The following is a 13,848-nucleotide window of genomic DNA, read 5'->3' on the forward strand; positions in this document are numbered from 1 at the left end:
GAAGCGTTGTACGGAAAGATATATGGATTCTCTCTTTATTGAAATGATATCTCTGAGATTCTTGAGATTAGATCTGAAATGATCAGAGATATGACTGAAAAGATGAAGCTAATTCAGAAGAAAATGAAAACAGCTCAAAATAAACAGACTGAATATGCCAACATCGGACGATGACTGTTGGTATTTGAGACCAAAGATCGAATATATCTTTGATTGAGATAAACAGACTTAATAATAGCTGATGGTGTGGAGTCGTTACGAACTGTTGATGGGTATATACAGATGTTTGATAACCAGTGTTGCGAGATTGACTTTATCAGAGCTATTTTTCGAAATAGAATTTGATATGAGATTAAAATTTTAGAACAGATTCATTGAGATGAGTTTCTGATTTAAACTCTGTATACATATCTTCTGACCTATCTGAATGGATTACTTGCGAGTTCGAGGACGAACTCCGATCTAAGAGGGGGAGAAATGTAAGGCCCAAGATTTTGATTATTTTAATCCGGAATAAATTGAGATTATTGATTTTGGATCTGATATGATTATAGATGCATTATGCCGAGACCGAACGGGGCCAAGTGTATGAATTATACAAGAGTGGACAGAACTATTGGCGCCCGAGCGGTAGTTTCTGACCGCCCGAGCGCCAATGTTCAACAGAGATATGTCTCGGGCAGAACGTTTGGCGCCCGAGCGGTAGAATATTACCGCTCGAGCGCCAATGTGTGATAAGCCAAGCATCTGGGCAGAGAGTGCCGCGCCCGAGCGGTACTTTCTTACCGCTCGAGCGCGAGGCATGCGAAACAAGAACTTGACATTTGGCTCGTTGCATGTCACTTGTATATATATATATATATATATATATATATATATATATAAACATGCGAATCTTCCTCAGAAAAGAAGAAAACGAAGCCGAGGAAGAAAAGTATCGTGAAATCCTTACGCCTTTAGATTTCAATCCGTCCGTTAGATTTTAAATCCAACTTCGGTACTGTGTCCCTATCAACGCAGACTACTACAGGACGTAAGTTTTATTACGTTTTGACATGTCTTGAAATTATGATGTTGTTAGAATTGAATACACGTCATATATGTTGTTCTTGACATGTTAGACAGCGTAGAATCGAAGTCAGATTAAGAAAAGGACTGAATATGAACTTGTTATGATTTTCAGAATGAGATTGACTAGAATTGATATCAAGATGGAGTGATTATCGAGTATAAGACGTTAGAATTGATATCTGCCTGATATGGTATTGCTGGATATATTGAGATTATGATGTTATGCCGTTGAAACAGAATTCGATTGGATTCTGATTATATCCAGTACTGATTGAGTGGTGTATTGATATTGTACCCTCGTTATTGTTATTGTCAGATTGAGTATTGACAGGCTTTGAGTTCGAGACTTCGACAGAGTCAGAATATCATAAAGAAAGGTATAAATTAATGTTGAGTTGGGATTGCACAACTCGAGTGAGGTTTGACTCGAGTCTCCCTAAATCACATACTTTCATTTATTGCATTGATGTTTGCAATTAATGAGACTTATGATTGTAGTCTATTGATTTATAGCCACTGCATGTAATGACGGCTGATTCGCTAGTCATTGATTGATTTGTTTAGATACTGACTGCATGTATTAATTACTGAGTCGTTGAGTCATAGGCTGATTCGCCTAGTCACCGGCTGATTCGTCGGGTTATTGACTGATTCGTCTTATTATAGGCTGATTCGCCTAGTCACCGGCTGATTCGTATGGTGATTGACTGATTCGTCTAACTTAAGCTGATTCGCTTAATTACAGGCTGAGTTGTCTGATTATTGGCTGATTCGCCTAATTACCGGCTGATTCGTCGGGTTACTGACTGAGTCGTCAATTCTATGGCTGATTCGCCCAGATACTGATATATGAATTATATCGATACCGTTTAGGGATTGATTCATTCCTATCGACTGAGATTCGATATAATTACCTATATCCAGACATCGGGATCCCTAGGTTAAAGTTGAGTCGAGTCTGAGACGACGCGTCGATTGAGTTGAGTCTGATACGACATGTTGATTTACATTGTTTATATCATTCATGATTATTGAATGCTTGACATTGATTTATGTTTCTGATTTGATACATGTTACGAATATTTCTTATATGCTTTCGTATATGTTTTTATATGATTGCATGTATACATTGTTTATACTGGGATATTTATATCTCATCGGAGTTATCCGGCTGTTGTCTTGTTTTGTATGTGTGCATGACAACAGGTGGGGCTGGATCAGGGTCAAGAAGAGGATGAGAGAAGATTAGATAGCGTGGAGATCCGGGCTTCGAAGCAACATAGGATTCAGCACTGATATGTAGTTGAACCTAGTCGAATTCTTGTAGAGAACACAAGATTTGTATGTTTATGTTTAATATGTAATTTGAGTAAATTACATTACGTTTCCGCTTTGTATTTTAAAAAAAAAAATTAGACCCTGTTTTATAATTGACTAATTAGTCCCAAAGATGATTAAGAACTTGATTAGCGTCCGGGTCCCCACAGTTTGCTTCTTATTGGGATTGTTTTTCTTGTGAGGGGCAGAACATTTCTTTCCCTTACCTTGTGGAACATTTTCGTCTGACGAGAGGGCCATAAGAAAAACAACAATTCCATGTTTTATGGTGATCTCATAAATTATAAGCGTATTGACTAGCTCTTCAAGGCTATCATCTATCTTATTCAATTCACCATAACCCCGTAAAATGAGGAAGAGAAATATAACAAATTGATGTTATCTAGGAACTCATTAGGAATCACATATTCCAGACACACCACATTCTTAGCAAGCCCAGTCAGACGTACACCATGCTCATGGGCCAAAGCCCTGTCTTGCGTGCGTGTGGTCATGAGCTCATTGAAAGTGGTGTGCATAGTTTCATGCACCATGCAACTCTTGCACGAGCATTCGAATGTCAGCAGCATTCAAATTTTCCTCAAACTGTCCCTACAGTTCATTTGACGTAAAAGCGAGCATGTTACACTTTAGCTTGCATACTATGGTCATACCATCTTGCATGTTTTGTCAGTTCAACATGACTGACATTAGTGTGTATGCCATTTTCTCTGAATTCAGAACAATTTTCCCAACCAGTCTTGAAAATTAGATTCGGTTAGCTTGTTAATAATAAAAACTTATTACGTGACGAAATCGAAAATATACTGATACGGAAACAGAATAATGGTTGCTGATTATTTTAAAATAATTTTAAGATATAAAATATGGATTTCATTTTATAAATTACCCTCCTACTATTTTGACATTTCCACCACCCTCTGATGAAAAAGGGAAATCGTTTTTCCTTAGTAGGCACGTAGAGTCCAATTAGCCAATTATAATCCCGAATAATATCAGCCAATTATAATTTCTAAAAGGTAGAGTCCAATTGCATCCCTATGCAACCTCCGCGTGTTTTGCCTCACGTTTAATAAGGACCCAATAATATGACGTCGTTTATTTTCGCGTGTCAAACCAACCCATCAATATTGAATTATAGTAGACGGTCGCCATGAGTTCCCCCAATAATATGAGCCGAAGTCATGGGAGTTCCACTCAATTCACATCATATGTCCGGTGGAAGTCACAGCTTTCCGGCGTACAGGCCTCCGCAATAATATGAGCCAGACACTGTCCGCGGGTAGCGTTCAACATGCAACCACGGTTGATGGAAGGCAAGGAAAAATTAAACTCCTTTAATTTTTACTTTTTCGGTTTGATATAAATTTTGAATCTTATTCAAAATGAGGGATTTTAATTTTAAAATTATCTCATCATTTTAATTTAAAAATCGCGTGCCACGAGTTTGTATGTTTGCCGGATTCATGCAACTATATTATATAATAATATACATACATGCATACTACTATATATCACATATATCATAATATGACATTCAACAATAAATAAGGATGATCGATCGCCAACACTATTAGATCCATGTGAGCCAAACATGGATCCAGGTCCAAAATCTATGTGAATGCAGGGATGCAAATGCAACTATTACAAGAGCTTCCAATATTTTACATGTCTTCATCTCGTTCATCGGGCCCACTATCTTCCAGTCTTGATCTCCCACTATTTCTAATAATCACATTTAAATAGCCATGGCACATAAGGGATACATCTCATGGGGGTGGGAACGAGCCATAAACCAGGCCCACTTTAATAATATCAAATATTAAAAAAAACGAATAAAACAGTAAAATATCCTAACATACACCTAACACATTGGTTAAGGCTCTCGATCATCCTTCATGCATTTAATATCAAATATTAACATCAATTTAATTAAACAATTTAATTAATTGATCAATCATATATCTAATAATTTTATCACTAACTACCACAATTATTAAAAGATTTAATAAATTAAATAAACTCCTTTATTTAATTTCCAATTAAATCAATAATAGTTCATTTCTTGTAAAAACTCATTTTTACCATAAATAATTAAAATCATATACTAATTATTTATTTCACAAGAACATTATTAATTTTTCAAAATTTAATTTCCAAAATAAAAATTGAACCAATTTTTCAAAAATATCAATTTTACCCAAAAATTTGAAAAATCAGAAAATTGCACCCTAGGCCCAAACAATTCAGACCCATCATCCAGCACGTTTCCCGAGATGATCCCGGGCAGCCGCCCGTGCTGCCCGCCCGCTAGGTCTCTTTTTTTTTATATATATATTAAAAAAAAAACAACAACCTAAACCTAAATTCCATAATTATGGATTTAGGTTCCTTAATTAAATCCAATGGGCTTTGTTAATTAAATAGACTAGTCAAACTAGTTTAGTTAATTATATTAAAGTCTATTAAGAACTTTAATCATTTGATATGTTTGACTTGTACTCCTACAAGCCCATTAAACATATCTCCCATCATATTTAATTTAATATTTAATAAACTCAACTCTTGAGTTTAATAAATTAAATCCATAATAAATTCAACATTTGAATTTATTATTATAAATTCAACTCCTTGAATTTTATCACCTTCATAATTTAATATTTAAATAACTCAACCTTTGAGCTTAATAAATTAAATACATTATAAATTCAACATTTGAATTTAATGTTTAAATTATAAATTCAACTCCTTGAATTTATTCTCTCCAAATTTTATAAATTCAACTTCTTGAATTTACTATATCATAAATTCAACTCCTTGAATTTATTTTCTCAAAATTTAGTTATCATAAATTCAACTCCTTGAATTTACTATATCATAATATAAATTCAACTCCTTGAATTTATTCTCTCAACCGAACAAACAATCCAGTACTTGTGTGACCCTCAATGGTTCAGGGATACAGCTAGCCGTGGGTTCACAACTCTTTGTGATTCAGGACATAATCCTTTATTCGGGCTTACCCTAGTTAGCCTCATTCTTTTCATCAACACCTTGATCAAGAATGTCAGAACTCATTTCTGATTGCACCCATCGGATCATGGTAAGAGCGTCTAGTAGCATTGCCCCATGATCCCCTAGGTATCACTGATAGTGCCTGCAAGAACCAGTAGATTATGATTAACGTACAGTACGGTCCCTGCATCTCATATATCCCGATCGAATCTGCAACCATTGGTTCATCGAGGGTTGCATATTAATTCGACAACTATGTGATAACTATAATAGTGGCATCGCGTGTACTATTGGAGAACTCCTTCTCCAACGTACATCTCATACTCTGGCCAGAGATTCCATACACTATTATTTCATTAGATCACATAGGATATCCACACCCGCAGGTGAGCGGTGAATCCCCGACTACAATGCACTGGCTCCTATATGTGTCGCAACTATACCCAACCTCGCCACCTGATGACTCTCCTGGAGCCGGCAAACGAGTCAAACTACAGCCCTAGTATATAGAGCCTCAGTGTTGTCTCGGGTCGTAAGGACTAATGGTGTACAATCATAACCACGGACTTATCCTCTCGATGAATGATAACCACTTGGAAAGTCCGAGGGAGGGTTGTTCGGTATAATCATCATATGACTACCCATCTGTATGTTTGGACATCTCTATGCCCTTACCAAGAAACGCAGTACACAACATCACAGATGCTAGTCTCGAGCTCAAGCGGCCTTTATCCATGTTTTAGGCGGCTGAATCGACTAGGAACGAATTAAAATATGCAGTGTTTACAAATGAGTTTCAACATCGAATTACGATTCATTTGTATTAAAGCATAATCAAGGACTTTATCTATGCTGCTTGCATGGGTATACAGATAAAGTATAACGAAACCATTAAAAAGTAAATTATATTAAAATAAAGATTGTTTATTATACTTGAGTCAATAAATTCCCTAGCCAACCGTTGGCTTGCAGGGCATATACTCTAACAGGCGATCCTCCAGCTCGCCTCTACGAGCTTCCGTATCTTGGTTCCCTAGGCCAAGTGAATTGGGCGTTTTAGTGATTGGTGTTGACCAACCTCACCCCTGGATCAAAGTCATTTTGCAAACAACTCAACTCCGTTTCCCAAACTTCAGAACAATTTTTTTACATGAAATGTAGTTGTGCTCCTTATCAATAGCATACATCAACAACATACATTGAGCAAAAACTAAATCTAAAATAATGATATAAAAAGTAAAGGAAAAGAAAACTCACCCTCAAGATGCAACAATTGTGGCAATATTCGTATATAATATGTTTGCATTCGAGAATTAGCTTCAACATCCAATCACAGGTTGCCAGATTAGTAGCGACAATGTGAAAATTTTCAAAATGAATCAATGAATTAGGGAAAAAAATCAAACAAACCCCTAAAAAAATTTACAATGAATTATGGGGAAAAATTCAGAAAACATCAAACACAACCCTGGAAAACTTAAAGAAATTAAAAACTTGTATATACATATTCTAGGTGAATTTTACATTAAATTCCTTGAACTACAGTGTAGTAGGGGTGAGAAAAAATACAGAATTTTTCATATACCGAAATTACCCTATCGATAAAATATCGAATATTTCGGTTCGATACATTACGGTACGGTCACAATAACGAAATTTTCGATACGGTAACGGTAAGAAATTTGAAAATTTTGAAATATTAAAAAAATATATATAATATTTTTAAACAATAAATCGATAAAAGATTTAAAATATAAGTTTTTTCGTGTAAAATAGTATAGACCGATATCTACCGAAATCTCTTCATAATGTATAATTTCGGTATAATTAATATGCTAGTTTTATGTACCGAAAATCTCGGTATAACATCAGTATAAAATTTATTATACCATAGTTTTCTATACGGTATACAATATACAATTTTCGGTACAATTAGTATACCACATCTACTCTACAGTGTAGATGTAAAGGACATAATTACATAAACGAAATCAATTTAAGCTTTTAAAATATAGAGAGAATGGTGGAAACTGCAACCCTCAACCACGTAATAGAAAACCTCGAGAGCAAGGGTATTTCGAAAAATACAAAAACAGGCCATGAGTTCCATGATTTTATTGGGACATCGATTCTCGCACCCAAGACGCAGTGAAATTTTAAAATTTTTTGCTTATGCGTCGTGTGTTTAAAATTTCATTCATAGAGTGTTTAGAGTTATACTTTTGCGTATTAAACGCTGAACTCAAACTATTTTGATTTTTACATGGAGATAGTCCTTATTGTGAATCTTACAAACAGTTTGTTCCTTTAATCGCCTAATTAGATCCACGATCGAAGATTGTCCTCCTTGCCTGGATTGCACTAGTAATGCCAAGAAATTCGTGCGTTGAGACTGTAGCCTCCCAATTTTCAAAATTCGGAGACGGTGTAGCGTTGACGACTCGGTGTTTGTGGAAGAAAAAGTGGCCGAAATTTCCTAGCACAATTACAAGAGGTGGCCGAAACTTTATGAAGGAATTGGAGAGGATTTTGTTGTGTTTTGTGTGCAAAAACTTATGGTGTGTGTTTTATAAGTCCTAGTGATATATATAAAGGGAGACTCCTAATTAGTAGGAGACTCTCTCCCACAAAAACTCTAAGTCTTTTACCCTACTAAGACTCTAATTTCATTATATCTAAATTCTTATATTATTATTTATTATATTATGTGTTTGTCAACTTTTGACACATAATAATAATAATAATAATAATAATAATATGTACATGTTTAGTAGTCAACATTACTAGTACCAACAATTAATTGGTAGTTCCAAACTCACAAAATAAATAATCCCGAACTCATTATAACCTTGATCGACAATCCGAGAGCGCCGATGTATCAAAGATATAAGTCTTGTTCATATAATAAAAAGTTTTCGAAAAACAAAATTTTCTTTTATTATATTGGGTAGCTTCAAGTTTTAATGAACTCCTTCACAAAACAGGCAGTTTCACTCTTCTTCCTTATTTAGCAATTAAGCTAACTTTCATTTTTTCATCCTATGGAATCAGTTCATAAACTCTTTATAAGCTTCATGTTTGATTTCCATCAAACTATAGTCCCCAAATTTCAACTCTTTAAAATTTGACTTTTTCAACGGGAACACAGAATCCGATACTTGTATTACCCTCAATAGTTCATGAATCAAGCTAGCCGTGGGTTCACATCTACATGTGATCCAGAATAACATTTATTCTTATTTGGACTTACCTTAGTTAGCCTCATTCTTTTTATCAACTCTTTGATTAAGAATATCAAAACTCATTTCTAATTACACCCATCGGATCATGGTAAGAGCGTCTAATAACATCGCCTCCATGATCCCTTAGGTATATATGATAGTGCCTGCAAGAACTTTTAGCCATGGTTAGTGTACAGTACGTTCCCTTCAACACATATATCCCGATCGAATATGCAACCATTGGTATATCGAAAGTTGCATACGAATTTGATAATGATGTGATTTATCTTTAAGTACTAATAGTGTCATGGTATGTGCAACTAAGAAGACACTTTTTCCTAAAGCACATTTCTTGCTCTGGCTAAAGAGTCCTTTCACTATTAACTCACCATATGACAGAGGATATCTTAACCGGTAGACTAAAGGTGAATCCCCGACTACAATACATTTGCTCCTATGTATTTCGAAAATACACTCAATCTCGTCACCTGATGACCCTTAATGGAGTCGGTAGACAGATCAAAGTGCATTATATTACGTATAACACGTACATTGTCTCGGGTCAAAGGATTAATGGTATACAACCATAACCGTTGACTATTTCATTCAATAAGTGAGGACCACTTGGACAGTTTGAAGAAGGGTTGTTCAGTGCATCATCATATGATCACACATCTGTGTAAATGGACATCTCCATGCCCTTGTCTATGAAACATGGCGTTTACATCACAAATACTAGTCTCGAGCTCGAGCGACCTTTATCCTTGTTTTAAGCTGCAGATTCGACTAGGAACCTATTTAGAATATATTGTACACTTCTTAATGAGTTTCATGATCTTACGTTGCGAGGCAGACCTCATGGTACCTATTGCATATTATAGGTCTTTATCTATGCAGCTTGGATCTTACGTTGCGAGGCAGACCTCATGGTACCTTTTGGGGTTAAAGATCTGAGGAAGTGGTAAGTGAAGCAGGAGCGACGACAGAGGAAATGAAAATGAAAATGAAGTATTTGAAAATAGAACAGTAAAAATGAAGAGTTTAATTTTTATACTTGAAACATAATGAATTGGTGTGTGGTAAAAAAGTAAGGAACAGATTGAATAAAAATAAATTATGGATGAGCAACACACGAATGTAAGGATGTAATTGAGTCCAGTCAAGTTGAGCCGAACTCTTGAATGTTTGAGTTTGACTTGTTTATAATCGAGCCGAATTCGAACTCAATTAAGGAATATATTAATGACTCACGAGCTTATTCAAACTCATATCGAGTCCAAACGAGTTTAATTAATATGAATTAAACATTTAAATCCTCGTTAAATTCTTTAAAAAGTAAATTATATATTTAGAGAAAAATATAACACTTTTATTAAAATTTGTAAATTTATAATAGTAAATAAATTTAATATATTTTTTTATTTATTTCATAAGTAATGTGTAAAATCAATATATCAAATATCAAAACTATAATTTTTTATATAAGAAAGAGATGACTCATGAGTTTACCAACGAAGATGTTCACGAGCTAACAAACCGAATATTGTAAAACTTGAGATTGATTCATTTATCTCAACGAACCTCATTAAATAAATTCAACCGAAATTTTATCGATTCGAGCTCGAATAACTGATAAACAATTTGAATCATTATATTTATACACGTATGATAACATCAAATGAAGCGGGTTGAGTCGACGCTACATCACGCACACTGTTCTAAACCATTCAAATCGTGGCACATGTCAATCCTCCATTAATCTATTTTATTTAATTTGTTTTCCTCGTTTTCATTTACAAAGCGAAAAAGATTAATCTAGTCATTCATTAAAACTTTTTAGTACCAACATAAGATGCACTTCGATAATAAACCAAAACTAAGTAAATACCAGTCAAGTATCTCAAAAAATGAAAAAGAAAAGTTCGATCTTAAAAGATCACGCATAGCTCCTTAACAATAATGAGGCCAATAAAAGGGGGCACTTTCCACACGACACACTAGCCTCCCCAGCTTTTATACATCAACCACGTCCACGACCTCCACCTGCCACAAAAAAAAAATTCATAAATTATTCTATACAAGGAAACAAAAGAAAGCATCTCTTCTCTATTGAGATACAAAATAAGAAAATAGAGACATGCTAGATTTATAAGGAATTTAGAAGCGCACAGCTTCATATGCAAGCTCTCATTTTTAAAATTTCATTACATTCACCGGATCATTTCACTTTGTTTGAAACTGTACTCTTGTATAAATAGGAACATAGTACCAGGCTCCAACAGTTGGAAAACAGATTTTGGTAGAACTTTATGAGTTAAAAAAATAAAGGAATTAATTATTCATTCTTACCTCTGTTACCGGACGGTTTGCTGCCAGACAAACCCTTTCCTCGGCCTCCTCTGCCACCTCCATCATCTATACCACCACGCCCAATCCCTTTCGAGGATCTTCCAGCTGAGTTTTCATCTCTACCTCTTCCTCTTCCACGTCCAACTCCAGGTGGTTTTCGGTCTGAAGTGATAAATTATCATAACAAAATTAGAGCTTGTCTGGTTTTCTATTAAAAGGAACGCTGGCAATGCAAAATTAACACAGAAACTTCAATCCACAGATTAGTTTAACGCTACATGAAAAAATCTGTGGCAGACACATAACAAATGGAAAGTTTCAAAAATAGATTTAAATACCTGATCTCTTAGTTTCTTCCTGAACTTTATCAATGACCTGAGAAAATAATTTAACCAGGAATTATCATAAAAAACAGCACCATCAAATTATAGCCAATAGCAAAGAGATACAAGATGGTGGAATCAAGGTTTTCCGAATATCAATTTAGTGTGATTTGAGCTAATGAAATGGTGAATTGGGGACTACAAAAAGCAAAGCCAGACTACTTCCAAAAGAAGAAATGCAAAAAAAGAAAAAATAGAGATAAAAAAGAGGCTCCAGTCAGCTATCGACCACCAATCCCTGTTTTTATCGTCAGATAGTTGCACTTCAACAAAAGGTATCCAAATGAAGTTAGTGCCACTGCACAGAGGCAAAGACACCAAAATGCCTCCAAAGGACAGTTAACAAAAACATCAATAGACAATCTTTTGGAGCACAATGACGTCTGATTTGGCTAAGGTACATCATTCCAGAGCAGCAGAGTGGGAGAAGGATATAAAAGCAATAACAATCAAGGTTACTAACAATTTGAACAAAGCTTGTATGTCCTTCATTAAGTGAAGAAGACAACCTACAGAGCACATTACCTAAAGCATTGACTATTCAAAAACTTGTGTGATGGTCTTAAAATAGCCAAATCCCAAAATGCAAGCCAACACTTCATCAGTTATACCTTGAAGGAAAAGTGTTCACAGAAAAATTTGGTTTTTCTAACTTAACTGTGGACGTGCCAAGGACTGCCAATCAATTATATCAATTGAAAAGGCTGGGAGATGTTATTCATCAAATTATTTAAGAAATGCGACAATCAACATATACTTTTAAGTTCCCCACCATAAACACAACAAAGCGTGATCCCGGCCCAACGTAGCAAAAGCAGTTCATCACCATTAAAGAGTGTGATTTTGATATTAACATAGTGGTTGTTGCTTGACATCCATTATGATGTACATTGTAATTTGCAGCAAAAGCACCATTTAATTTGAAATAAATAAAACGAAGAAAGTAATAGTAAAAAAATCTGAAAGTTAAACTTACCTCATCTGGAACTCGGAGGTACTTAATTGTATTGCCCCGAACGTAGCATTCTGGCATTCTCCAAAATCTATCTCCATCCTACGAGTATCGACAACTTTGAGTACAACCACAGTAAACTAACAGAACTTATAAAGCATATATTGATAAACATATGCACTACCTTCGAGGTACAGATGACTTCTCGAAGATGGATATTCATCCAAGTATCACAATTCACCAAATGCCCATTATAAGTTTCCCCATTTTTCAGCTCCACCAACTGCCGTCATAACAGATATTTCCCAGATAAGTGTATCAAAATGCAGAAAAAGATAAAATATTTATTTATCAAAATTCAAACAAATGCAAATAAAATTTTGACAATTCCCAGCGACTGCTTGCTAAGAAACTATGTCCAGTGGGTTAAAGAATCAATCTTGGAACAGCAATGATTTAAATTCATCAAACTTTACATTCTCTTGGTTAATGACCCAACAGTGTCGAATTTGCAGTTCATCAAGCTAAATTTATTATTTTGTCAGTCTCTTACAGATCTTTTCACGAGATTCACACAATCTAATGAAAACATTTGCACTTTAAACCCAATCCATTATTGGGACAAACCATTGAAAATTACAGGAGAGACCGTGAACGTCAGCAAGGTACGAAATTTACCATGGGATGCCCTTGTGCAGTCTTAAGCAGCGAAAGCGGAAGCTGTAAAACGAGGAAAATAAGAGACTGTCCACCATTCGGAATCACATCAAAAATCTCAAAAGGAACTTCAAAAAAAAAAACCCTAACTTATACTTCAACAAAAACATACCATATTTCTGATGCTATCGAACTCCCAATAGGATTCTGCGGAGGGAAAAACGAAATAAAAATTTAAAATCAATGATAATAAATACAAATCAGAAAAAAAAACACGCAACAATAAAAATTATCGGTCGATTCGTGACATAGAAACAGTGGAAGTAAGGTACTAGAGTTCGCTGTGGAGAACGCAGTGATTCCTGTTCACGTTTACAGAACTGCAGCATAGTTTCAAGAAGAAAATCGAAAATAAGATGGTAGAGAACGAATTACATCGAAACCCCTCAAGAACGGCAGATCGTTGGGGTTGCGTGTGAGAGGTTGAAATTCAAGAAAAACGAGGAAATCAGGTAAAATAGCAGCGTGTATTTTATTTTTTATCTTTTATTTATTATAATTTAAAATTTAATTTTATCAATTATTAATATATTTAAAAATTAACGATAAATTGAGAGAGAATATCCAAAATTAAAACTTTTTTTTAAGTTCAGTCTCAAGTAATTATATTTTAATTCTACACTTTCTATGAGATAATATCGTATTTTCACCTCCCTAAAGTAATATTATATTTTATTTTAAAAAGAAAAAAAATTAAATCCAAAATCTAACTTATAAAGTATCATGTGTTCTCTTAAAGTATGTCAAAGTATCAAAGATTCAATATCACAAATTCATGCAGACTATATACCAACTTAAATTT

At 34.7% G+C, this 13,848-nt stretch overlaps 1 protein-coding gene and 1 non-coding gene across 2 annotated transcripts; both read right to left on the reverse strand.

Moving 5' to 3' along the window:
* Positions 1 to 10,450: 10,450 nt before the first annotated feature.
* LOC140833074 (sm-like protein LSM4) lies at positions 10,451 to 13,529 on the reverse strand. The gene is made up of 8 exons (XM_073197487.1): positions 13,422 to 13,529; positions 13,159 to 13,193; positions 13,008 to 13,049; positions 12,514 to 12,612; positions 12,354 to 12,431; positions 11,333 to 11,369; positions 10,995 to 11,156; positions 10,451 to 10,688 (listed from the first exon to the last, which is right to left on the reverse strand). The coding sequence occupies exons 2-8, from the start codon at positions 13,159 to 13,161 to the stop codon at positions 10,666 to 10,668; spliced, it is 444 nt and encodes a 147-aa protein (XP_073053588.1). The 5' UTR covers positions 13,162 to 13,193; positions 13,422 to 13,529; the 3' UTR covers positions 10,451 to 10,665.
* LOC140833250 (small nucleolar RNA snoR127) lies at positions 11,705 to 11,788 on the reverse strand. The gene has a single exon (XR_012118380.1). It is a non-coding gene; the product is annotated as a small nucleolar RNA snoR127 (small nucleolar RNA).
* Positions 13,530 to 13,848: the final 319 nt, after the last annotated feature.

The sequence above is a fragment of the Primulina eburnea genome, chromosome 5, assembly GCF_022965805.1.
Source record: "Primulina eburnea isolate SZY01 chromosome 5, ASM2296580v1, whole genome shotgun sequence".
Taxonomy (NCBI): Eukaryota; Viridiplantae; Streptophyta; class Magnoliopsida; order Lamiales; family Gesneriaceae; genus Primulina; species Primulina eburnea.